This window comes from Erinaceus europaeus, chromosome 9 (assembly GCF_950295315.1).
Source record: "Erinaceus europaeus chromosome 9, mEriEur2.1, whole genome shotgun sequence".
Taxonomy (NCBI): Eukaryota; Metazoa; Chordata; class Mammalia; order Eulipotyphla; family Erinaceidae; genus Erinaceus; species Erinaceus europaeus.
In genome coordinates this window covers 47,657,066-47,681,492 of record NC_080170.1, presented here as the reverse complement: position 1 = coordinate 47,681,492, position 24,427 = coordinate 47,657,066, and the positions used below count along the sequence as shown (strand labels likewise).

Genomic DNA, 24,427 nt, shown 5'->3' with positions numbered 1-24,427 from the left:
TTTTTTTTTTTAATTTTTAAAAAATATTTATTTTCTCTTTTGTTGTCCTTGTTGTTTTATTGTTGTAGTTATTATTGTTGTTACTGATGTAATTGTAGTTGGATAGGACAGAGAGAAATGGAGAGAGGAGGGAGGGGAAGACAGAGAGGAGGAGAGAAAGATAGATACCTGCAGATCTGCTTCACTGCCTGTGAAGCGACTTCCCTGCAGGTGGGGAGCTGGTGGCTCGAACCAGGATCCTTATGCTGGTCCTTGTGCTTTGCACCACGTGCGCTGAACCTGCTGTGCTAACACCTGACTCCCGAAAGTTAATTTCTTAAGTGTTGTCCCCCCATACAAAAGTCCCCTAGAAAATGTGTTAAAAATATAACTTCCAAATATATGTATATATATATATATATACATATATATATACATATATATATCTTCCTCATTCAAAAAATTATGTACAGATACTGTGCTTCAGTAAGACTTGGATAAAATTAGAGCTCTATATTTAAACAAGTTCCAACAACAAATAAATGATGATCATTTTGGTTCATAACATGAACACTTTCAAGGTACAAATCACTTTGTGAAATGCTCTGGGAAGGTATACGATACTTTACTGAGGCTTGAAGACTAACATTTCATTTTGGGATCCTTCTCTTTGGACTAGCAGGCTTAAAAAAAGAAAAAAAAGAAAAAGTCCTTGTATAGATCAGAGTCAGAAGAAGGCTGGTCTATTGTGTGAAGAAGTCTTATAGCAAAATCCACACATCTTTGAGGTGACAGCAGCAACCTTCTCCACCTCTGTTGCTCATCAGAGGGCAATTAAAGGAATGCGAAACAAGTATCCAAAGAATCTTATATGTGAAGTTAGGGTAAAGTTTAACTACTATGATGGAAAGTTTGACACTCCAAACCCCCCAACCAAAAAAAGCAAGCAAACAAACAAAAAAAATATGTTAGAACTTATTGTACATTTAAAAAATATATTAATATAGCGTGAGAGTGAACCAAGTAATTACTGTGACATTATATGCCAGGGATCAGACTCAAGACCTCATACATGAGACAGTCCAGTCTTTCCCCATTGTGCCACCTCCAGGGATGTCTTATTTTATATTTGTTTGTTTATCATAACTTTGTTTCATGCAAGAAAATTCTTTCGTAAGATATATTATATCTCACTCAGACTTATAACTGAGGGATATAGTTCTCTCAGAGCAGTATCTGTCAGGCTGCTCTAAAGTTCAAATTTTCAATTAGATGAGCTAATCAATTCTTTAATGTCTAACTTTTAATGAGACCTTTTCTTTCACTTGACCGGCTGGAGAGTCCAAGTTCAGGCCAGGCTAAAAAGTAGCAAGGTCCCCAACATTTCCTTTTCTTCTATTTTTTTCTTGGGGGGGAGGCACAGGATCAGGGGTAAGAACTGTAAATTTATGGACCCATTTATTTATTCCTATAGTTAACTTTCCTTTGAAAAAATAGTAACATAACTGTATCAGCCTTAAAAAATCAAGCAGGAGCCAGGTGGTGGCGCACCTGGTTCAGCACACATATTACAGTGCACAAGAACCCAGGTTCGAGCCCACGGTTTCCACCTGCAGGGGGAAAGCTTTACAAGTGGTGAAGCAGTGCTGCAGGTGTCTCTCTGTCTCTCTCCCTGTCTATCTCCCCTCGTCCTCTCAATTTCTGGCTATCTCTATCCAATAAAAAAATAAAGATAATAAAAAATCAAGCATATATTTCTTTAGCTGTAGCATATGTGAACAGTGTATGCTATACTTTCTCAGCACTGCCTGCTCAAGACAATCACCTGGTGAAACTGCAGAGATGTTTATGTGTGGGGAAGTACTCCCTGAGATTCATGTTACAGAGGTTTGGGATAATGTCCAGTCACTATTTTTCCTTTCTTTCCTTCCCTCCTTCCTTGCTCCCTGCACCCCCCTCTTCCTCCACCACCCCCACCCCCCAAAGCTTCCTAATGATTTTAATTACCCAGCAGGACTAAAAACCACTGAAGTCAGTGGTACAGAGCCTTTAGAAACTGTATTTTCTGAAACTTTTTTTCCCTTCAGTTTGTAGTGCTTGGAAATGTGCCAGAGGGAGTCAGACCCAGTGATAACGACCTTAGCACATATTTATTCAACAAGTAACCACCAAGTGGTCCTTATACCCAGGCACTGTCCTAGGGAATATAGTTACACAGTAAAGGAAGTAATGTTCCTCATGAAATTTACAGTCTGGTACATTATTTTCTGGAAAGGAAAAAAGTGAAAACATTCTGCGGTCCAAACTAGAAATGAAGATTTTTTTTTTTTTAACCGAAGTACTGCTCAGCTCTGGATTATGGTGGTATAGGGAATTGAACCTAGGAGCCTGTAGCCTAAGGAATGAGGGTCTGTTTGCATAATAACCATTAATACTATCTCCCCACCCTGAAATAAGCATTTTATTTTAATTTTTTTGTCTTTTTACCAGAGCACTGATCAGCTCTGGTTTATGGAAATTCAAGGGATTAAACTTGGGACTTTGGAGCCTCAGGCATGAATGTCTCTTTGCATAACTATTATGCTATCTACTCCTGCCCCAAAAGAAACATTTTATGTGAAGGGGGAAGAGTTGAATCTGAAAGCCATTGACACAACTTGAGAAGTGGTGCAGTGCCTAGAGCACTAGACTCAAAATCATGATGTCCCAGGTTTGATTTCTTTTTTTTAACCAGAGCACTGCTCGGCTCTGATTTATGGCAATGCAAGGGATTGAACCTGGGACTTTGGAGCCTCAGGCATGAGAGTCTCTTTGCATAACCATTATGCTATCTACCCTTGGTCCCCAGGTTTGATTTCTAGTATCACATGTGCTAGAGTGATGCTTTGGTTCTCTCTCCACCTCTCTTTCTCTCTCATAAATAAAATAATTTAAAAAAAAAAAAAAAAACACCACAAACTTATAAAACTTTTGGGAAGATTTCTTTTTAAAAATTTTTTTATTAAAAAAAGGTTTTTTTTTTAATCTTTACTTATTTGTTGGATAGAGATAGTCAGAATCTGAGAGGGAAGGGGGTGATAGACAGGGAGAGAGACCGAGAGACACCTGCAGCACTGCTTCACCACTTGTGAAGCTTTCTCCCTGCAGGAGGGGCCTGGGGGCTCGAACCTGGGTCCTTGCGCACTAACGCATGCGCTCAACCAGGTGTGCCACCACCTGGCCCCTGGAAGACTTCTAATAATTCTAAAAATAAGCCTAAAGAAAAGTAATTAATATCTTAGACTTTAGAAATTAGTGTGTTACCTCTGAATTCCTTCAAGAATATCCTTCACAGCTGCCATTAACTTTTGGAGATATATAAATGCTTCTTCAAATGATATTTTTGAACAGCTAAGAGCTGAATTAGAGCCCAATCTCTGAAATACATCTGTGCTAAAATAGAGAAAAAGAAAAAATGTTTACAGGCATACATTCAAATTTATTCAAGTAGTTTCCTACCTGATATATGAAACACAGCAGCATTTTTAACTCATTCTCATAATGTTGTAGGGAACCAACCCTATGACACCTGGGTTTCAGACTTTTCCTCTCCAGCTGTGAGTCACTTCTATAAAAGGGGAAAAAAAAGCAATAAAACTTTTCAGAGCATTATCTTGGGGTTGGGTGGTGGTGCAGCTGGTATTGAACACACACACAATACCATGTATGATGACCTAGGTTCACAACCTACAGCACGGAAACTTCACCAGCAGTGAGCCATTGTTGTAGGCGCCTCTCTTTTTTCTCTGTCTCCCACCTATTACCAACCAAAAAAAAAAAAAAAGACTAATTTGGATGTGTCATAGTTTAGTTATTTGCTCACTTACAAAAGGATATCTTCACTGCCTCCCGGTTTTGGCAGCTATGCATGAAGAAGCTATAAACATCTATGTGCAGTTATGCACTATTCAGTGTTAAAAAGTCTTGAATAAAGGGCAGCGGGTTAAGCACAGGTGGTGCAAAGTGCAAGGACCGGCGTAAGGATCCCAGTTTGAGCCCCCCAGCTCCCCACCTGCAGGGGAGTCGCTTCACAAGTGGTGAAGCAGGTCTGCAGATGTCTTTCTCTCCCCATCTCTGTCTTCCTCTCCTCTCTCCATTTCTCTCTGTCCAATCCAACTAAAATGACATCAGTAAAAACAATAGTAACTACAACAATAAAAAAAGGCAACAAAAGGGAATAAATATTTTTAAAAGTATTGAATAGATGGAGGGATTATAAATGCATAATACTAAGTGAAAAACACCAGTATGAAAAAGTTACATATTATATGACATTCTGAAAATGACAAAGCTATAGAGATATGTAAACCAATGACTGAGTTGAGTGGAGGAAAAGATGAATAGCCAGAGCATGAAGATATTTAAAATAATGAAATACTCTGTATGATACCATAATGGTAAATATATATTTCTCTATCGCCCTAGAATATAAGCTGGACTACAGATGTTAGCAATGCGTCAGCGGAACTTCATCAGTCATACCAAATATATCATTCTGGTGGAGATGTTGATAATGGGGTAGGTTATACACATGTATAAGCAAAAGTACATGGAAAAATCTCTATCTTTCTCATATTTGTAAAATATCTCTTTGATGAAAATATTTAAAGATAAACAAGCATTATCTCTACATTAGTTCTACTAATCCTGAATTTCTGGGGAGAGTAGAGGCATATGTGCTTTAAAACTCTGCAAGTGATTCCGATGTGCACTCTTATTTAATAGTGTCACTGTTTCCAAGTACCAATTTGACAAAAAAAAAAAAACTCTCAGTAAACAATCTAGTATGTTAAACTTAGAACCCCAACACTAATTGCTTAATGAACAATAGTAATCATGGAAAACCCTAAAACTGAAAATTTCTTGAAAATATAATACCTGTTCTGATATAATGTAATCCAAACATTTTCTAAGGTAGACCAGATTTCTTGATGCCTATTCATTTGGGGAATTTGAGAACCAGAGAAAATGGCAACTTCTTGGCTATTAGACTTGATCAAAGAAGTATCTTCTTCTTTTTTACCCACTGTATTTTCTGAAGGATTTTGCTTAGGTTTTAACTTGACCTGTGAAAATAAGAATTACATGAAATGCAACTAGTCAGAAAAGAGAGAAAGCCAACTATATTTGTAAATGTCAGAGTTTTCTGAGGCACACTAACTATTCTATATCTTTGGTTACATACAGAATGTTCCTAGAAAAATAAACACTTAATTTTTTCCCCCTTTTCCATTTATTTATTTGTTGAAGTATGGAACTCTTCACAAATGTGTATGCCATCTTTGTGGAGGGACCTTGCTAGCCTTCTCTGTATTGATCTTATTTTAGTACATGTGCTGCCAAAGCCAGCATTCCTTTCCCATTCGCATCACAGTTCCAAACTGTATGTTAGTGACAATTTCAGAATACTGTTTGAACCCTTTCACACATACAGTACTGAAGTAAATAGAGGACAGCTAGGATGAAAAGATAAGTCAAGCCCACTAGCACCTTAGAATACACACTGAGAGAGAGACTGAGACTGCAAAGAGTTGTGAAGAAAACCATGAGGACAGAATTTAAACATTATGCTACAGATGAACTAGACTAGAAGATAAACTGTACACAGCAAAAGTAGCTACTGAGATCTTCCAAGACAGTAGTCCTAGTGAAATCTTCCATGAGATGAATCCTAAGAACTTAATACATGTAGGCAAAAAGACAGCTGGGTATTTCTTCCTCTTTTTTTTTTTTTTCTTCTTCTTTAGAGTGCTGCTCATCTCTGGCTTACAGTGATACTGGGGATTGAACTTGGCATCTTAGAACTTCAGGCACAAATGTCTTTTGCATTGTGCTCTTTCCCCAACAGATAAAAAGAAAAAGGCGGTGAAACAGTATCTGATGAGTATGTTGCTTTGCTATGTGTGCAGCCCAAATTTTTGCCTAGCCTACTGCTCAGAATTAAGTTTTGGTGTTGTGTTCCCTCTCTCCTCTCTCTCTCTTTTTTTCTCCTCCTCTGTCTCAAAGACAAAAAATTAAAAAGAAAAAAAAAAGGAAACATTTAAAAAAATTAGCCAAGTCAGACAGTAGCACAACGGGTTAAACGCACGTGGCACAAAGCGCAGGGACCCCAGTTCAAGCCCCTGGCTCCCCACCTGCAGGGGAGTCGCTTCACAGGTGGTGAAGCAGGTCTGCAGGTGTCTATCTTTCTTGCCCCCTTTCTGTCTTCCCCTTCTCTCTCAATTTCTCTCTGTCCTAACAATGACTACAACAATAAAACAACCAGGGAATGAATAAATAACTAAGGGAATGAATAAATATTAAAAAAAAAAAACTTAGCCTGGGTCTGGGAGGTAGCACTGTGGATAAAACATCAGAATTTCAAGCATGAGGACCTGAGTTTGAATATCCACTTTGTGCCAAAGTGATGCTCTGGTGTATGTTCCCTCTTGCCTGCATGCTCATAAATAAATCTTATAAAAATAATTTATTAAAAAAAAAAGCTTCACCACTGACTAAATTCATGGAATGAAGGATTTCTTTTAAAACTAGAAGCCTATGAAAGTGGTACAAATAAAAGATGCTCAACAGGGGGCCAGGTGGTGGCGCACCTGGTTAAGCGCATGTGTTATAGTGCGCAAGGATCCAGGTTCAAGCCCCCAGTCCCCAACTGCAGGGGAGAAGCTTCACAAGTGGTGAAGCAGTGTTGCAGGTGTGTGTCCATCTCTCTCCCTGTCCCTCTCAACTTCTGGCTGTCTCTATCTAATAAATAAATAAATATTTTAAAAAAGATGCTCAACGAATATAAAATTTTATTATTTATTTATTTATTTATTTATTGCCTCCAGGGTTACTGCTGGGGTTTGGTGCCAGCACTATGAATCCACTGCTCCTGGAGGCTATTTTTTCCCTTTTGTTGCCCTTGTTGCTTATTGTTGTTGTTTTTATTATTATTGGTGTTATGGCTGTCATTGTTGTTGAATAGGACAAAGAGAAATTGAGAGAGGAGGGGAAGACAAGAGAGGGGGAGAGAAAGATAAACACCTGCAGACCTGTTTTACTGTCTGTTAAGCGACCCCCCTGCAGGTGAGGAGCTGGGGGCTCAACCAGGATCCTAATACTGGTCCTTGTGCTTTGCACCATGTGCACTTAACCCGCTGTGCTACTACCTGGCCCTCCTATTTACATATTTTAAATATTTTATTTATTAATGAGAAGGATGGGAGGAGAGAGAAAAAAAACAGACATCACTCTGGCACATGTGCTGCCAGGGAACGAATTCAGAACCTCACAGGAGAGGCCAACATTTTATCCACTATGCCACCTCCCTGACCATTTACTTACTTATTTTTATTTCCACCAGAGTTATAGATGGGGCTCAGTGCTGACACTACAAATTAACCACTGTGGTCATTTTTTTTTAAATTTCATTATTGGGGAATTAATGTTTTACATTCGACAGTAAATACAATAGTTTGCACATGCATAACATTTCCCAGTTTTCTATATAACAATACAACCCCCACTAGGTTCTCTGTCATCCTTTTGGGACCTGTAATCTCCCCCCCACCTACCACCAACCGCAGAGTTTTTACTTTGGTGCAATATGCCAATTCCAGTTCAGGTTCTACTTGTGTTTGCTCTTCTGATCTGTTTTTTAACTTCTGCCTGACATCTTTTTTCTTTAGATAAGACAGAGAAACTGAGAGGGAGGTGGTGACAGAAAAGGGAGAGAGGAGACCAGGCAGCAGCGCAGCAGGTTAGGAACACATAGTGCGAAGCGTAAGGACCAGCATAAGGATTCTGGCTCAAGCCCTGGGCAGGTCTTGAAGCAGGTTTGCAGGTGTCTATCTTTCTTTCTCCCCCTCTATTTTTCCCTCCTCTCTCAATTTCTCTCTGTCCTAACCAATAACAACAACAATAGCAATAACAATGGAAAAAAAGATGAGCTCCAGGAGCAGTGGATTTGTAGTGTAGGCACTGAGCCCCAGCAATAACCCTGGAGGCAAAAAAAAAAAAAAGCGGGGGAGAAAAAGACACCTGCAGACTTACTTCACCACTTGTGAAGCATCTTCCCTGCATGTAGGGTAAATTTTTATTATTTATAACAGCAGAAATATAGAAATATATGCATACTTTGAAAGGAAAAAAAAAAAAAACCCTGACCACTGATCACTTCTCCAAAGGTATGTAAAGATAGTTTCATTTCAGTCAAGTCAAATACATACATGTGCAGGATTTGATGGAAACGCCCTTTTAATGTGCCACATTCATTGCCCCTCTCCTCTTTTTTGACTCCTTGGATTCAAGCCTGTGTCATTCCATTGCTCCTGGTATACTCTTTTTTTTCTTTTTCTTTTAATATCAAATAGAGACAGAGGTGGAAAGGGTGAGAGAGAAGGGAGGGCAGGAAGGGAGAGACAGAGAAGAAAAGAGAGTGACAGTATTGCTCCACCATTAATGAAGCTCCCCCTAGTACTGTGCATACTGTGCATGATGTTCCCATGTAGGCGTTCAAACCCAGTTCATCCAAAACAGTGAAGTATTCTTTCTATCAGCTGAGCTGTCAGGCCTTAAGCCAGCACCCCCCTCTGCTCCATGCTCCATTGCTGACACATAATGCCTATTTACATAATCATTGTTTTGCCTGATCTATCTTCTTTCTACCTGAGACCTGCCCTGCCTACAGGTTACATTAATCCCGCCAGTTAAAACCCTAGCAACCCGTTGCTACGGAAGCTTTCTACCTTCCTGCTCTCTCTTTTCTCCACCCCCTTTCCCAGCCATCTCCGTTCTCCACTTGCCACTTTCAGTTTTACCCTATAAAGCCCACTTCTGTTCTTGGTTTCTCTCTCTTCTCTCTTTTCTCTCCTGCATCCCGACCTGGAGAAGGGCTGGCAGGGCTCGGTGTGCAGAGCGGAAGGCGGCCATTGCGGTTTGGCGCCACGTGGCTTAACCCGATGTGCTCACGCCTGACTCTGGGGCGATGGCCTGAATAAAGATTTGTATTGCTACTGCCACGAGCTTGGTTCCTGGATCATCTCTCTCTCTCTCTCTCCCGAGAAGCTAGCCCGGCACTGAGCTATCTCCTAGTCCCTTCACTACCACTTTAAGCAACACATAATTTTGTGCATTGCTAATAACAGATAACTGGACATATCATGCATTATAATGTAATCGCAATAAACAATTTAACATATATTTACCTATAATTCTGAGTTTTATGGCCAAGAAGAAAGGCTGGCTGTAGATGAGGAAGAGGAGGAATAGAATATAAGACTGTTTTAAGATATCTTGACTTTGAGGTATAAAAAGGCAGGTAAGGAAATTTAGCAGGTAATTGGATATTCAGTTCTACATTTTAAAAGACATAGATGGAATTCATTCTCAGTTAGCTCAGAGTCTTAGAAGTAGACATGATTATCAGGAGAGAATGCAGCAAAAAAAAAAAAAAAGGCTCAGAGACAAATTAAAAAGGAAAAAGGTAGGGGGCCAGACAGTAGTGCAGTGGGTTAAGCACATAAGCCACAAAGCTCAAGGACTGGCATAAAGATCCTGTTTCAAGGGAGATGGGTGGTGGTGCAGTGGGTTAAGCGCACATGGTGGAAAGCACATGGACATCCTGGTTCAAGCCCCCGGCTCCCCACCTGGCAGGGGGTCGCTTTACAAGCAGTGAAGCAAGTCTGCAGGTGTCTATTTTTCTCTCCCCCTCTCTGCATCTCTCTCTGTCCTATCCAACAAAAACAATAATAATAACAACAACGATAAACAACAAGGGCAACAAAAGGGGAAAAAGAAAAAAAATAATAAAAAAGAAAAAAGATCCTGGTTCGAGCTCCTGGCTCCCCACCTGCATGGAGGGCACTTCAGAAGTGATGAAGCAGGTCTGCAGGTGTCTGTCTTTCTCTCCCCTTCTCTGTCTTCCCCTCCTCTCTCCATTTCTCTCTGTTCTATCCAACAACAACAAAGGCAACAAAAATGGGAAAAACTGGCCTCCAGGAGCAATGAATTCATAGTGTAGGCACCAAGCCTCAGTGATAACCCTGGAGTCAAAAAAAAAAAAAAAGGAGAAAGATGGGAACTAGAAAAAAGAAGCCAATTTTAAAGGAGAAGACTCTAAAGCATGTAACAGTAACAGAAGCCAAAGCCTTAGAAGAAAGAGAAAGAAAGTTTTTTTTTTCTTTTTAAATAGTGGATTTGATTATTATGATTACTATGAAGCAGTATTTGAAAATGGAATGTAGAATATAGTTATACTTGTAAATGATAAATAAATATATGAATGAGGTCATAGATGGTGCCTTTTAAACACATTTCAAAATAAAAAGGGAAATGAGAACAAAAACATGACTGAGCACGAATGCTAGCATTTTGCTTCTGTGAGGTTTGAGAGGGATTTGGATCAGGTTTAAACCATTGTCTTTAGTATTATGAAGTATGTTTCAATCTGTTGGCCTGAGGCACTGGAAAATAAGTAATCAAATAGCACTGCATAGCTTTCTTCTCCTCATAAATGAAATACTGCAAAATCTCAAAAAATGCTGTGACACTACTGCTGTAAGATAATATGTCTCATAATTTATAATAAGAATTACATATGAGGGCAAGGGTAGATAGCATAATGGTTATGGAAAGAGACTCTTATGCCTGAGGCTTTTAAATCCCAGGTTTAATCCCCCACACTACATAAACCAGAGCTGATCAGTGCTCTTGTGAGAGAGAGTGAGCGAGAGAGCACAGCGATATATACAGAGAGAATGAATTGCATATGCTCCATTCCAATGAGTTAATATCAAGTTAATGTCAAATAGGTTAGAATAAGTTAGAATTAAAATACCTTAACCTATTGTTCTCTGCTAAATATGCTGTTTTAGAAAATATATGATTAGCTATTCAAAAGAATATCCAAAGGTATCTTACCTCTGTAAAAGTTTGGAGTAGTTTGTTTACTTGAGCAAAGGCCTGTGGAAGAATACCATCATAATTTGACCTTGTGCTGAAAGCATGTAATAAACTTTTAGAATCCTGAAGCAGAAATTTCACTGTTGCAAAATCCATTGACTTGTTAGCTGGAAAAGGGGAAATAAAGGAAAAAATATGCAAGAATGAGTATATAACACAAAAATGTCTTAGGCTGCAAATCCAGTCTAAGGAGCCAGGTGGTAGTGCACCCAGTTAAGCATTCACAATATAGTATACAAAGATCCAGGTTCAAGTCCCTGGTCACCACCTGCAGCGAGAAAGCTTCATGAGTGGTGAATCAGTGCTGCAGGTGTCTCTGTCTCTTTTCCTCTCTACCTCTTCCTCTCCTCTCAATTTCTGTCTATCCAGTAATAAAACTATTTTAAAAGAAAAGAAAAATCCTTTCTTAAAAAAATTAAAAAAAAAATACAGTCTAATATTAACTGTGAAATTTAAGTAGAACACATATTTACACCTATACAACACAAATAAATTGTTTTTCTTTTAATTTTTTTATATTTATTCCCTTTTGTTGCCCTTGTTTTATTGTTGTAGTTATTATTATTGTTGTTATTGATGTCATTGTTGTTGGATAGGACAGAGAGAAATGGAGAGAGGAGGGGGAAGACAGAGAGGGGGAGAGAAACAGACACCTGCAGACCTGTTTCACTGTCTGTGAAGCAACTCCCCTGTAGGTGGGGAGCTGGGGTCTTGAACTGGGATCCTTATGCTGGTACTTAAGCTGGTCCACGTGTGCTTAACCTGCTGCACTACCGCCCGACTTCCTTAAATTTTGTTTCTAGTGTATATTCAAGACATAGCAGCCTAGAGAGTGTACAGCAGGTACAAAGTCAGGCTTGCATGTATGAAGTCTCAAGTTCATCCCCAATATCATAAAGTCAGAATAATGCTCTGGTTTTCTCTCAGAAGAAAACATCTTAAACAAACAAAAAACTATCAGGACAAATTTCCTTGATGACAAACCATGTTTGTTTGTTTGTTTTTTCTTCCCCCGAAGGGCTATGATGGGGCTTGATGCCTGCATGACAAATCCATCATTCCTGGCTCTTTCTCTCTTCCTTCCCTTCCTTTCTTTTTGATATGGCACTGAGAATTTGCAAGCGGACTGGGGAATAGGGAGAGAGACAGAAAGAGACCTGCAGCACTGGCTTCACTGCTCATGAAGCTTCCCCCCTTGCAGGTAGGGAGTGGGGGCTTGAACCCAGGTCCTTTCTCTCCCTCTCTCTGTCTTTGCCTTGTCTCTCCATTTCTCTCTGTCCTATCTAACAACGACAACAATAATAACTACAACAATAAAAACAAGGGTAACAAAAGGGAAAGTAAATAAGTAATTTTTTTTTTAATTAAAAAAAAAGAATAACAAAGAAGATCACCTGAGAACACAACAAAACAAGACTCAGAATACTTTAGGAACCCACCAAGTCACGGGAATCCCACCTAACTCAACAAGACAAACACAGACTCAAAGTGAAAGGTATGGAAAACAACCATACAAGCCAATGGACCACAAAAAAGGGCAGGAACAGCTATTCTCAATCTGACACAACAGACCTTAAAATAAATGAAAATTAAAAAGATAGGGATGGACATTCCTTAATGCTCAGAGGGTCAATCAATCAATCAAGAGGTCTTAACGATTATTCACATCTATGCACCTAATGAGAGTCCATCTAAATACATCAAACATCTACTAAAAGGGCTACAGCAATATCTTAACAGCAACACAGTAATAGTAGGGGATTTCAACACCCCTTGAACATTAGACCAGAAACTATCAAATACTTAGAGGAAAATATTGGCAGAACTCTTTTCCATCTAAATTTTAAAGGTATTTTCTTTTTTTTGTTTTTTTTTTTTAAGAAAGGATTAATTAACAAAACCATAGGGTAGGAGGGATACAACTCCACACAATTCCCACCACCCAATCTCCATATCCCAAACGAATCCAATTACAAAAACAAATTAAATTAAAAAGTTGAACAATAAACACAAAGCAGAACTTAGAAAAAAAATTCTTACCTTTACAAAGGTTATCATATAGATTATCAATGATTAAAAGCAAGTTCTTTTCCACAACTAATCCAAATACAGCAAGCCAATGTTTTCTAAAGCACTGTAATAAATGTATTAGAGTCCAAGGTGGTTTCAAGTACAGTATCTAAAAAGTATTTAGAAAAAAAAAGATTATTTAGTACAAGATAACAGTACGTCTGTTTTTTAAATCATTTAATATGCTATGACTTGAAAATTAACCCTTTTGTATCTTTTTTTTTTTTTTTTTGCCTCCAGAGTTATTGCTGGGGCTTGGTGCCTGCACCATGAATACACTGCTCCTGGAGGCCATTTTTCTCCCCCTTTTGTTACCCTTGTTGTTGTAGCCTTGTTGTGGTTATTATTGCTGTTGTTGACTTTGTTCATTGTTGGATAGGACAGAGAGAAATGGAGAGAGGAGGGGAAAACAGAGAGGGGGAGAGAAAGATAGACACCTGCAGACCTGTTTCACTGTCTGTGAAGCAACTCCCCTACAGGTGGAGAGCCTGGGGCTCGAACCGGGATCCTTACTACCCCCCTTTTGTATCTTCTTATCATGCTCATCTTCATTCAACACTGGATAACTGGCAAAAAATACTATCTTAAAAAATAATATCTCACTGGATATCTGGAACAGAAACAACCTCTAATTGATGAGTAACAGTATTTCTCTTCATTACATAAATAAACAGCAAATTAACATTAAACTTAGATGGTCAGTACTGGTGAAAAGTAGTATCTTATTGACTACAGAAAACCTATGGATCTAAAGAAAATAAAATATAATAGGTCTTGTTAATTATAGTTTATATTCTGATTTTCATATTTAATGACATAAGCCAAAATAACACTTCTTTTTCTGAATACTTAATTTTAGAATTCCCTAGCCTTTTTTACTCAAACTAAATTAGTTTTTCTGAGATGAACTAGAAATTCCATCAAAGTAATGCCTGACACAGTAGACTCACAATAAATATCCACTGAAATAAATACAATCTCTATCTCTAGAAAATGTTCTTTATTTAGTTTTCAAAAAGTGGAACCTCACCCACAAGAGAAAGATAGTAACAAGCTGGGGATATGGATTGATCTGCCAATGTTCATGCCTAGCAGAAAAGTAATTATAGAAGTCAGAATTCCCACCTTCTCCACCCCAAAAAGAACTTTGGGCCAGGGTTGGGTGGTGGTGCACCTGCTTAAGTGCATGTATTGTCATGAACAAAGACCCAGGTTCAAGCCCACACCTGCAGGGGGAAAGCTTCACAAGTGGTGAAACAGTACAGGTTATCTCTCTGTTTCTCCCTTTCTATCTCCTCCCTCCTTCAAGATTACTTTTTTTTTTTTTTTTTTAAAGATTACTCTCTTTTGAGAGTCAGGCTGTAGTGCAGCGGGTTAAGCACAGGTGGCGCAAAGCACAAGGACCGGCATAAGGATCCTGGTTCGAACCCCGGCTCCCCACCTGCAGGGGAGTCACTTCACAGGCGGTGAAGCAGGTCTGCAGGTGTCTATCTTTCTCTCCTCCTCTCTGTCTTCCCCTCCTCTCTCCATTTCTCTCTGTCCTATCCAACAACGACAACAACAATAATAACTATAACAATAAAACAACAAGCGCAACAAAAGGGAATAAAATAAATATTTAAAAAAAAGATTACTCTCTTTTTAAAAAAAAAAATATTAGCTTTATTTTTATTGGATAGAGACAGCCAGAAATTGAGAGGAATGGGGAAATAGGGAGAGAGACAGAGAGAAACCTATAACCCTGCTTCACCACTCATGAAGCTTTCCCTCTGCAAGTAGGGACTGGGGGCTTGAACCTGGGTCCTGTGCACTGTAACATGCGCTCAACCAGGTGTGCCACCACCCGGCCCCCAATACCCTCTTCTATTAAATAAAATAAAGTTTTAAAAAATGTGACTATGAAGATAGGTGTGCAAATATTTAAAAAAAAGGAAAAAGGAAAAGAAAGGAAGGAAGGAAGAATGAATGAGAAATGTTAGGGGAAGATGACCAGAGGAGGAGAAATGTTAGGGAAAGATGACCAGAGGGCTCTGAACTCCAATTCCATCAAGACCCAGAAAGAGATGAGGAAAAAAGGAAGGACATTCACAAGTAGTAACAGGTGCAGGTATGATTTAGAAAGGAAGAGAAGACAAGATCACAGAAAAATGGGAACATATTCATAAATACAGTTATAGAAAAGATAGTCAACTCATATCTGTGACCTTGGGAGAACTACTGCAGTTCCCAGTGGAGGGAATGGGGACACAGAGCTCTGGTGGTGGGAACAGTGTGGAATTATATCCGTTATCTCATAATTTTGTAAATCAATAATTAAAATTTTTTCTGTAAAGATTTTGTTTATTTATTAATGAGAGAGAAGGAAAAAGAACCAGACATCACCCTGGTACATGTGCTGCTGGGGCTTGAATTCAGGACCTCATGCTTGAGAGTTCAGTGCTTTATCCACTGAGCCATCTCCCAGACCATTAATTAAATTTTTTTTTAAAAAAAGTTCAGCATGGCAGGTGGAATTTAGTGTAAGCTTGATCTTCAGCACTGTTTATACCTGAGTGATGTTCAGGTTCTTGTGCTAATTTCCCCCTCCCCCCGATTTTTGTTGTTGTTGTTGTTGTTGTTAAAATCTTTAACAAATAATTTTCAGGCAGAGAAAACAGCACCATGGCTATCCAAAAAGAATTTCAAGCCTGAAGCTCCAAAGTCCCAGGTTCAATCCCCTACACCACGAAAAACCAGAGCTGAGCAGTGCTCTGGTCAGTCTCTGTATCTTTTTCTCTCATTAAAAAAAAAAAAAAAGTTTCAAAAAGTTTGTTTTCTAAGAGTTATTCCAGAATTCCAACAAAAATGTAATATGATATAGATTATGACAACAAAGACTGCACATTTCATACAAGTAGGAATTTTAAAATAAACTTTTAGTAATAAATTTTCAAATAGAATTGATATAATCACCTCCATCCAGAGGTTTCCAAAAGCAATTTTCATTTCTGTTTCTAATATTGAAGACAAAGCTATTCCGAGATATTTCTCAAGATCAGATATGATGTTTTCAAGTTGAATGGGTAGTCCAGAATCCGTGGATTGTTCTTCATAGCTCTTCTCCAAAATTGCTGCTTCTTTAAAGGTTATAGGATTTATTAGGACACTAGTAAGTGTGTGTGCGTATATATAAATTGTTTGTACACCATATGCATTAGTATTTGGCCATAAACAGACTCTCTATATATTATGATTGACTAGGGTTAGGTGGTAACACATCTGGTAGAGCACACATTACAATGTTAAGGCCCCCAGCCCCCACATGCAGGGAGAAAGCTAATAGGAGCTGTAAAACAGTGCTGCAGGTCTTTTTCTCTCTCTTTATCTCCCCCTTTCTTTTTCAATTTCTCTCTATCTCTATCCAAAATAAATAATTTTTTAAAAATATAATAAGTAAAATAATTGCTATTTACATGCCAGAAAGTTTCAATGCTATTTTAACTATACAAGATAAAATTTTCATATCAGTTCTAATTGTTATCAATAATCTTAGTGCAGAAATAAGGTGCAATTCTTATTAAGAATACTACCTGCTTTCAATTGTTGCTTAGCTATACAAGGCTGATGACTTCTATCTGTGTTCAGAGGTAAGCTTAAAAACTCTGCATTCAATTCTTCTTTACTGAGAGACTTCACACCACTTATTAGACCTTTGTTTCTTAAATTTCTATCGTCCCTAAGGTTGGAGTAAAGAGGAAAATATATTCTTATTTTTTATAACAGGAATCACAGGACAACTTGAACCACATGGAATGCAATCAGGGATTGGTGATTCACCACATCTATTAACAGAGGACAGCAATTTTATTTTAAATAGAAAAGATACAGGAATTGACATACAGTAGAATTAGCCCATGTGAGTTTTTAAATAATAATAATTACTATTTACTGAGTGTTTTTTCCTGGTCTCAGGTACTGTTCTAAACACTTTGTATAAACATCTATTAATTATCATGACAAACCACATAAAAATCACAAACTGATAAGCAGTAGATTCAGAACTCCGGCCCAGCAGGACACAATTATAATGTAAAGAACACTTTTTCTCCACAAATCAATTCACTTTCTTGTCTCATAACCATAAGAAAGGTCACAGTTTGTTTCTGAAGTATGTCACTGGGTTATTAAATTGACATCCCCTTGCTTTTCCAAAAATTATGTGGATATTACATAAATTTAGTTAAAACTATGTGAGTGTTCAGGCTCATTTTTCTATAGGTTACTCATTTTAAGAATGTGGACTGTAACTAATACGCTTACTGGCAGATTTAGAAAGTAATGTATGCTTTTGATTTAAAAATTCTTTAGTCTAAGTTGCTATTCTTTAATACTAAAATGTCTTCAAAACTCACGTGCACAGAATAACGAGGGAACAAGGGAATAACTCTTGATACTGAAGACAGCATTTCAACACTCGGTCATCGTTATTCTCATCACTCATCCCATCTGTAGAAAGTTATCAAAAGCAATTAAAAAGATGATATTGTATAATTTAGGGTGAAATTAATGGAACTAGAGGTGATTATGCTTAGGGAAGTAAGTAAGGAGCTAAAAGACAACTACTGGATGGTTTCACACATATGTGGAATATAAAATTGAGACATTTGGCAGGGAGGGGAGATAGCTTTATGATTATGCAAAGAGATTCTATTGCCCAAGGCTCCAAAGTTCCAGATTGAATTCCCAGCACTAGCATAAGCCAGAGCTGAGCAGTGCTCTGGCCAAGGAATATATAAAAAAAAAAAAAAAAAATTGAGACACGAGTTTGCAAAAACAAAAACAAACAAAACAACAACCAATAAGACAGATTGTCTTTAAGACTGAGAATTATAGTGGTTATCACTGGGGAGGAAGTTCTGGGAATAGAACTTTTTCTTTTTGCCTCCAGGGTTATTGGTAGGGCTGATGCCTGCACTAGGAATCCACTGCTCCTGGAGGCTATTTTCCCCATTTTGTTGTCCTTGCTGTGCTTGTTGTAGTTGTTATTGTTGTCATAGCTGTTGGACAGGACAGGGAGAAATGGAGAGAGGAGGGGAAGACAGAGAGGAAGAGAGAAGGATAGACACCTACGGACCTGCTTCACCACTAGCGAAGCCACCTCCTGCAGGTGGGGAGCTCGAACCGGGATCCTTATGCTGGCCCTTGTGCTTTGCGCCATGTGCGCTTAACCTGCTGTGCTACCGCCCGACTCCCGAGATAGAACTTTTGTGGTAGCTGTACTACGGAGCTATATGTCTGTAATCTTATAATCCATTATTAGTCACTAACAAAAATTATATTGAATTAAAAAAATTAGCCAAAGAAGTTGCCAGTAAGTGCACTGGAATCTGAATATCCTATGAAAAAAATCTAGTCTACATTTATAAATCAAAAATATTTAAAGAGTTGCACCAAAGTAAAAGACTCTGGGAGAATACAGATCCAAGGATGACAGAGGACCTAGTGGGGATTGTACTGTTATATGGAAAACTGGGAAATATTATGCATGTACAAACTACTGTATTTACTGTTGAATGGAAAACAATAATTCCCCAATAAGGAAATTAAAAAAAATTTAAATAGAAGCTTTAATAAAAAGTGGGAGATAGGGGAGTCGGGAGGTAGCGCAGCGAGTTAAGCGCACATGGCGCAAAGCGCAAGGACTGGCTGAAGGATCCCTATTGGAGCCCACGGTTCCCCACCTGCAGGGGCGTCACTTCACAGGCGGTGAAGCAGGTCTGCAGGTGTCTTTCTCTCCCCCTGTCTTCACCTCCTCTCTCCATTTCTCTCTGTCTTGTCTAACAACAACGACATCAATAACTACAACAATAAAAAACAACAAGGGATGCTCAACAATTTGTTTGGCTTTGTATGTTAACTCTCTTTTCAGCCACCAGGTTCCAGATGCCATCAGGATGCCAGCCAGGCTTCCCTGGACTGAAGACCCCACCAATGTGTCCTGGAGCTCCGCTTCCCCAGAGACCCACCCTACTAGGGAAAGAAAGAAGCAGACTAGGAGTATGAACCGACTAGTCAACGTCGATGTTCAGCGGGGAAGCAATTACAGAAGCCAGACCTTCCACCTTCTGCAACCCACAACCATCCTGGGTCCATGCTCCCAGAGGGATAGAAAATGGGAAAGCTATCAGGGGAGAGGATGGGATATGGAGATTGGGTGGTGGGAATAGTATGGAGTTGTACCCCTCCTACCCTATGGTTTTGTTAATTTATCCTTTCTTAAATAAAAAAATAAATTAAAAAAAAAACAAGGGCAACAAAAGGGAAAATAAATATAAAAAATTAAAAAAAAATTTTTAAGTGGGATTTGGTGGGGGTAGATAGCATAATGGTTATGCCTGAGGCTCCAAAGTCCCAGGTTCAATCCCCAGAGCCCTGGTTAAATAAATAAATAAATAAAACATTGCCTGGAGGGCCAGGTGGTGCTGCCCTTGGTTGACTGCACATGTTACACAAGGACCCAGGTTCTAACCCAGGTCCCCACCAGCAGGGGGAAAGCTTTGCAAGTGGTGAAGCAGTGATGAAGGTGTCTGTCACTCTTCCTCACTATTTCCCCCTTCTCTCTCAATTTCTGGCTCTCTAGCCAATAAAAAAATAAAGATAATAAAAAATTTTTAAAAAACATTGCCTGGAAAGGTCTAGATCTAGAATTAGGTATCATAGTTATAGGTGTAATCCTAATATGGAATAGGATATATGCTTATCAATACATATAAAAAAAGTGATCAGATGTCAGACTAGAATTTAAAAGCTATAGAACTCATTTAAATTCAGTCACTTAAGAGATTGTAAGCAAGCAAGAAATATGATTATATGATGCTTAACACTGTCTCAATTTAAAAAAGAGGTCTGTAATGAGCAATGATTCTACCCATAACATGACACTTTATAGCTTTTTTTTTTCTTTGCCAGAATACTGCTCAGCTCTGGCTTATAGTGGTACTGGGGATTGAACATAGGACCTTCTGTGCCTCAGGCACGAAAGACTGGTTGTACAGCCAGTATGCTATGTTCCCTGCCCTTTCTGCTTTTCCTTACTCTTGAAAACAGTAATTTTTTTTTTTTGCCTCCAGGGTTATTGCTGGGGCTCAGTGCCTGTACCACCAATCCACTGCTCCTGGAAGCCATTTTCCCCTTTTTATTGCCCTTGTTGTTTTACTCTTGTTGTGGCTATTATTATTGTTGTTGGATAGGACAGAAAGAAATCTAGAGAAAAGGGGAAGATAGAGAAGGGGAGAGAAAGATAGACACCTGCTTCACCGCTTGTGAAGCAACTCCTCTGCAGGTGGGGAGCCGGGGGCTCGAACTGGAACCCTTATGCCAGTTCTTGTGCTTTGCGCCATGTGCGCTTAACCTGCTGCGCTACCACTGGACTCCCAAAACAGTAACATTTTTAAGATAATTTTATTTTAATTAGAGAAAGATACAGACGGAAAGAGAGAGACTGAGCCCAGAGCACTGTTCAGCTCTGAACAGGATGGAACCTAGGACATGGAGCCTCAGGCAGGAGACTTTTGTATAACCATTATACTTTCTCCCCATTCCTGAAAACAGTAATATTTATAGAGATATTCAAAAAGAAGAGAGTAATATAAAACATTAAAATTAATTCTTTCTTATTTTTTTTGGTGAGTATAAATGCCAAATATTTCAAATTACATACACATACATATGAGTTAGGAACAATTTTTTAAGTAGAGGAATAAATTGTCTAAAGTATAAACAAACTGCAGAGTTGTATAACAGCAGTCATTTGCTAACAATTTTTTTCAACAAGTTACATAAAACACAAAGCTCATACTTATGCTTAAAGATGATGATTTTAAAGTGACTTTAAATGATATATTAAAAAAATAAAACAAAGGGAAAATGGAGATCTTATAAAAGCACTTCATTACAAATTCTGGCAAAATGCAGGAAAGCAATGCCTACCTCCACACTATACAAACACATACAGTGCTATTAGAATCATATATCTCTTCCAGGTCTTAATGCTCAACTGCAGTATTAAAAAAAAATACAACACACTGCAATATAGACAACTATGCAGGCAGAATGACACAACTGGTATCTGTGAAACACAGGCATACCGAATAAGGCCTATGAGAAGCAGAAAAACAAAAAGTCAAAGACACCGAACTATGATTATTAAAATAAGCCCAAATCATCACTAAGTTCTGCCACTTTACATTTTAATTGTTATATTTTTAAAAGTTCTATACCATTTCCCTCCAATAATGAGATAGTGCCCAAGAGAACTGAATCAGGAAACACCCCAAGAGAACAATACTTACAGATTTTCTGAGATGCAAGTTGTATTGACTGTCCCCATAGCTTTCTATCTGGGTCTTTGAGACTGTCGTTGATGAAATGAACTGCAGGTATGGCTTTGTGCTGGACATGTTTTAGTAGTTTTCCTACCTTCATACGATCTAGCTCTTGTACAACAATCCAAGGAATAATCAACACAAGTCTGTCAAAGCCTGAAAAAAGTAGATTTTTCTGAAGTTAACAACATACTGAGTTATCAAACTGAACTGCTGTAGAAGAGAAAGTTTTAAAATAACTGATCAGAAGAGAAAGTTCTTAAGTAAGAATTTCACAATCTAAGTGAATAAAGAAAACATTTAAAATGGAATAAAATAAGTATCAAAAGAATGACATAAAAGGCTCAGCAGATAGCATAAAGGTCATGCAAAATAACTTTCATTCCTAAGATTTCAGAATCCCCAGGTTGAATGAGGCAACACTAAGAGCTGAGCAGTTCTCTAGCAAAAAAAGAAATAAAAGCTTAGTACTCCTCTTATCCTATGGTCTTGTCAATATTTCCATTTTATAAATAAAATTTCAAAAAAGTGAATGATTATACAGATAGAAACAAAAGAAAACAAAAAATAAGAATAAAATATATAATGAAAATTAAAAAGTACTGTAGAAGATCAGTTTTAGACTATTAATTCATCCCATGAAGGATTTTTTTAAAAAGATTTATTTATTTATTTTTTTAAATATTTATTTTATTCCCTTTTGTTGCCCTTGTTGTTTTATTGTTGTAGTTATTATTGTTGTTGTCATTGTTGGATAGGACAGAGAGAAATGGAAAGAGGAGGAGAGAAAGATAGACACCTGCAGACCTGCTTCACCGCCTGTGAAGCAACTCCCCTGCAGGTGGGGAGCCGGGGTTCGAACCGGGATCCTTATGCCGGTCCTTGTGCTTTGCGCCACCTGCGCTTAAACCGCTGCGCTACAGCCCGACTCCCAAAAGATTTATTTATTAATGAGAGAGAACTAGAGCATTGCTCTAGCATATGTAGTGTCAGGGATTGAACCTGAGACCTTATCACACAGGTCCTGAGTTCTATCACTGAGGACCTCCCCAGCCACTTTTCTTTTAGTATGAGCTGATGTATATATACTTAAAAACATAAACAAATGGAAATTTGTTTCTGAGGAAAAAAATCCACATCAGACTTAATGTAAAGTATATCTCAGGTACAAATCAAAATAAGTAAAATATGTCCTATAAATAGGAGACCCCCTAAATCTTCTTCTGCACTATTCCAGCCTTTAGGTTCATGATTAGTCAACAATTTATTGGGCTTTATATGTTAACTCTTCTTTCAGCCACCAGGTTCCAGGTGCTATCACGATGCCAACTGGACTTTCCTGGGCAGACGACCCCACGAATTTGTCCTGGAGCTCTGATTCCCCAGAACCCCACCCCACTAGGGAAAGAGAGAGTCAGGCTGGGAGTATAGATCGCGACCTGTCAACACCCATGTTCAGCAGGGAAGCAATTACAGAAGCCAGACCTTCCACCTTCTGCACCCCATTATGACCCTGGGTCCATACTCCCAGAGGAATAAAGAAGTAGGAAAGCTATCAGGGGAGGGGAAGGGATACGGAGTTCTGGTGGTAGGAATTGTGTGGAGTTGTACCCCTCTTATCCTATGGTTTTTCTCAGTGTTTCCTTTTTATAAATAAAAATTAAAAAAAATACCTGGGATTTCTGTTGTCTTCAAAATTCTAACAAATTTGAGATGATTCATCAGAATGTTTGTGTCAATAATAATCAGAAGTTTTCTGTCTGAAGTGGTATTGACTAGTGAAAAGAGCAAAGTTAAGATATCATGACTCTTGATAATAGACTAAATAATAGCTATAACAGATAATAATTACTCAAATTTTGACATCATATAACTTTGGTAGCATTCAGGAGCTAGTCTATCAGATAGCAAAAACTATTTATTCCAATCCTTAAGAGAAAGAATATTAATTAATATTTAACAACATGTCACAGTAGAATATTATAAATGGTTGTGGGTGAATTTTAAGTAAAAAAGAAAAGCCAACTTGTTCCAACTGTAACCAAGTTGCCAAATCCTGTCCTAAATCTCTGAAGTTGGACACTTAGGAAGCATAAGCTAATGTTAATTTTACTGAGTGAAACATAACTGAAAATAGGAACACTGCAAGAATCAAATAAACACATAGAAGAACAACCAGAAAATTTCAAAATGCAATGTGAATGAATATAAGGTAGCATTACTATTTTATTTTCCAAATCATCTTACTGGAGGGGAGGAGGGGAAAATGGTATATAGTACAGTTGTTGATACATGGATGCAATTTCTCATCTTTTTGTGATAGGTATCTACACACTACTCCCATTCCCAGTTTAGATCCTTCTCCATACCCTCTCTCTAACTCTTCCTAACATCAACTATATATTTTTATAATTTATTTCTTTATTGGGGAATTAATGTTTTACATTCAACAATAAATACAATAGTTTGTACATGCATAACATTTCCCAGATTCCCATTTAACAATACTAACATCAACTATTTTTAATAGTGCAATTCACCCTAGATTTTGGATAATTCTTTAGCAATAGTAATAAGACTGATCAAATTATTACAACACAAATAAAAAAAACCACAGATACCTTTGAGCAATTTGCATTTTTTTCTGATCAATACTTTACATAGCTGAAATTGTTTAAAATATTAATTAAATATATATATTTTTTCAATACCAGAGTACACTGGGAATCTAATCTGGGACTTCAGAGCCTCAGGCATGATAGTCTCTTTGCATAACCATTATGCTATCTACCCCCCCACCACCACACATATAAAATCTTAAGTAGAAGCAAATTAGGGGCCAGGAGATAGATCAATAGAATGTACATTTTACCATTCCTAAGGACCTGGGTTTGAGACCCCAGCACCACACAGGAGCACCATACATAGCATCAGATTAATCTCCATGAATGGTGGAGTGGTGCTGTGTCTCTCCTTTTGTCTCTCTATCTGAAATTTTTTTTTTAAAAAAAGAGAAAACTCCAAAGACAAGTAAT

General features: G+C 38.1%; 1 protein-coding gene and 1 non-coding gene across 4 annotated transcripts in view; both read right to left on the bottom strand.

Annotated features, from left to right (window-relative positions):
* The window catches only part of SWT1 (SWT1 RNA endoribonuclease homolog), a 70,176-nt gene that overhangs the window by 23,024 nt on the left and 22,725 nt on the right, over positions 1–24,427 (bottom strand). For all 3 annotated transcript variants that reach the window (XM_060197836.1, XM_060197835.1, XM_060197837.1), the window contains exons 8-16: positions 23,066–23,167; positions 21,360–21,548; positions 17,421–17,514; positions 16,599–16,744; positions 15,982–16,145; positions 13,000–13,138; positions 10,918–11,066; positions 4,897–5,084; positions 3,283–3,411 (exon numbers count right to left, since the gene is read on the bottom strand). In XM_060197836.1, coding sequence (XP_060053819.1) covers positions 3,283–3,411; positions 4,897–5,084; positions 10,918–11,066; positions 13,000–13,138; positions 15,982–16,145; positions 16,599–16,744; positions 17,421–17,514; positions 21,360–21,548; positions 23,066–23,167 — 1,300 coding nt within the window. The remainder of the gene's footprint in view (positions 1–3,282; positions 3,412–4,896; positions 5,085–10,917; positions 11,067–12,999; positions 13,139–15,981; positions 16,146–16,598; positions 16,745–17,420; positions 17,515–21,359; positions 21,549–23,065; positions 23,168–24,427) is intronic.
* LOC132540575 (U6 spliceosomal RNA) lies at positions 5,264–5,370 on the bottom strand. Its single transcript, XR_009551773.1, has one exon. It is a non-coding gene; the product is annotated as a U6 spliceosomal RNA (small nuclear RNA).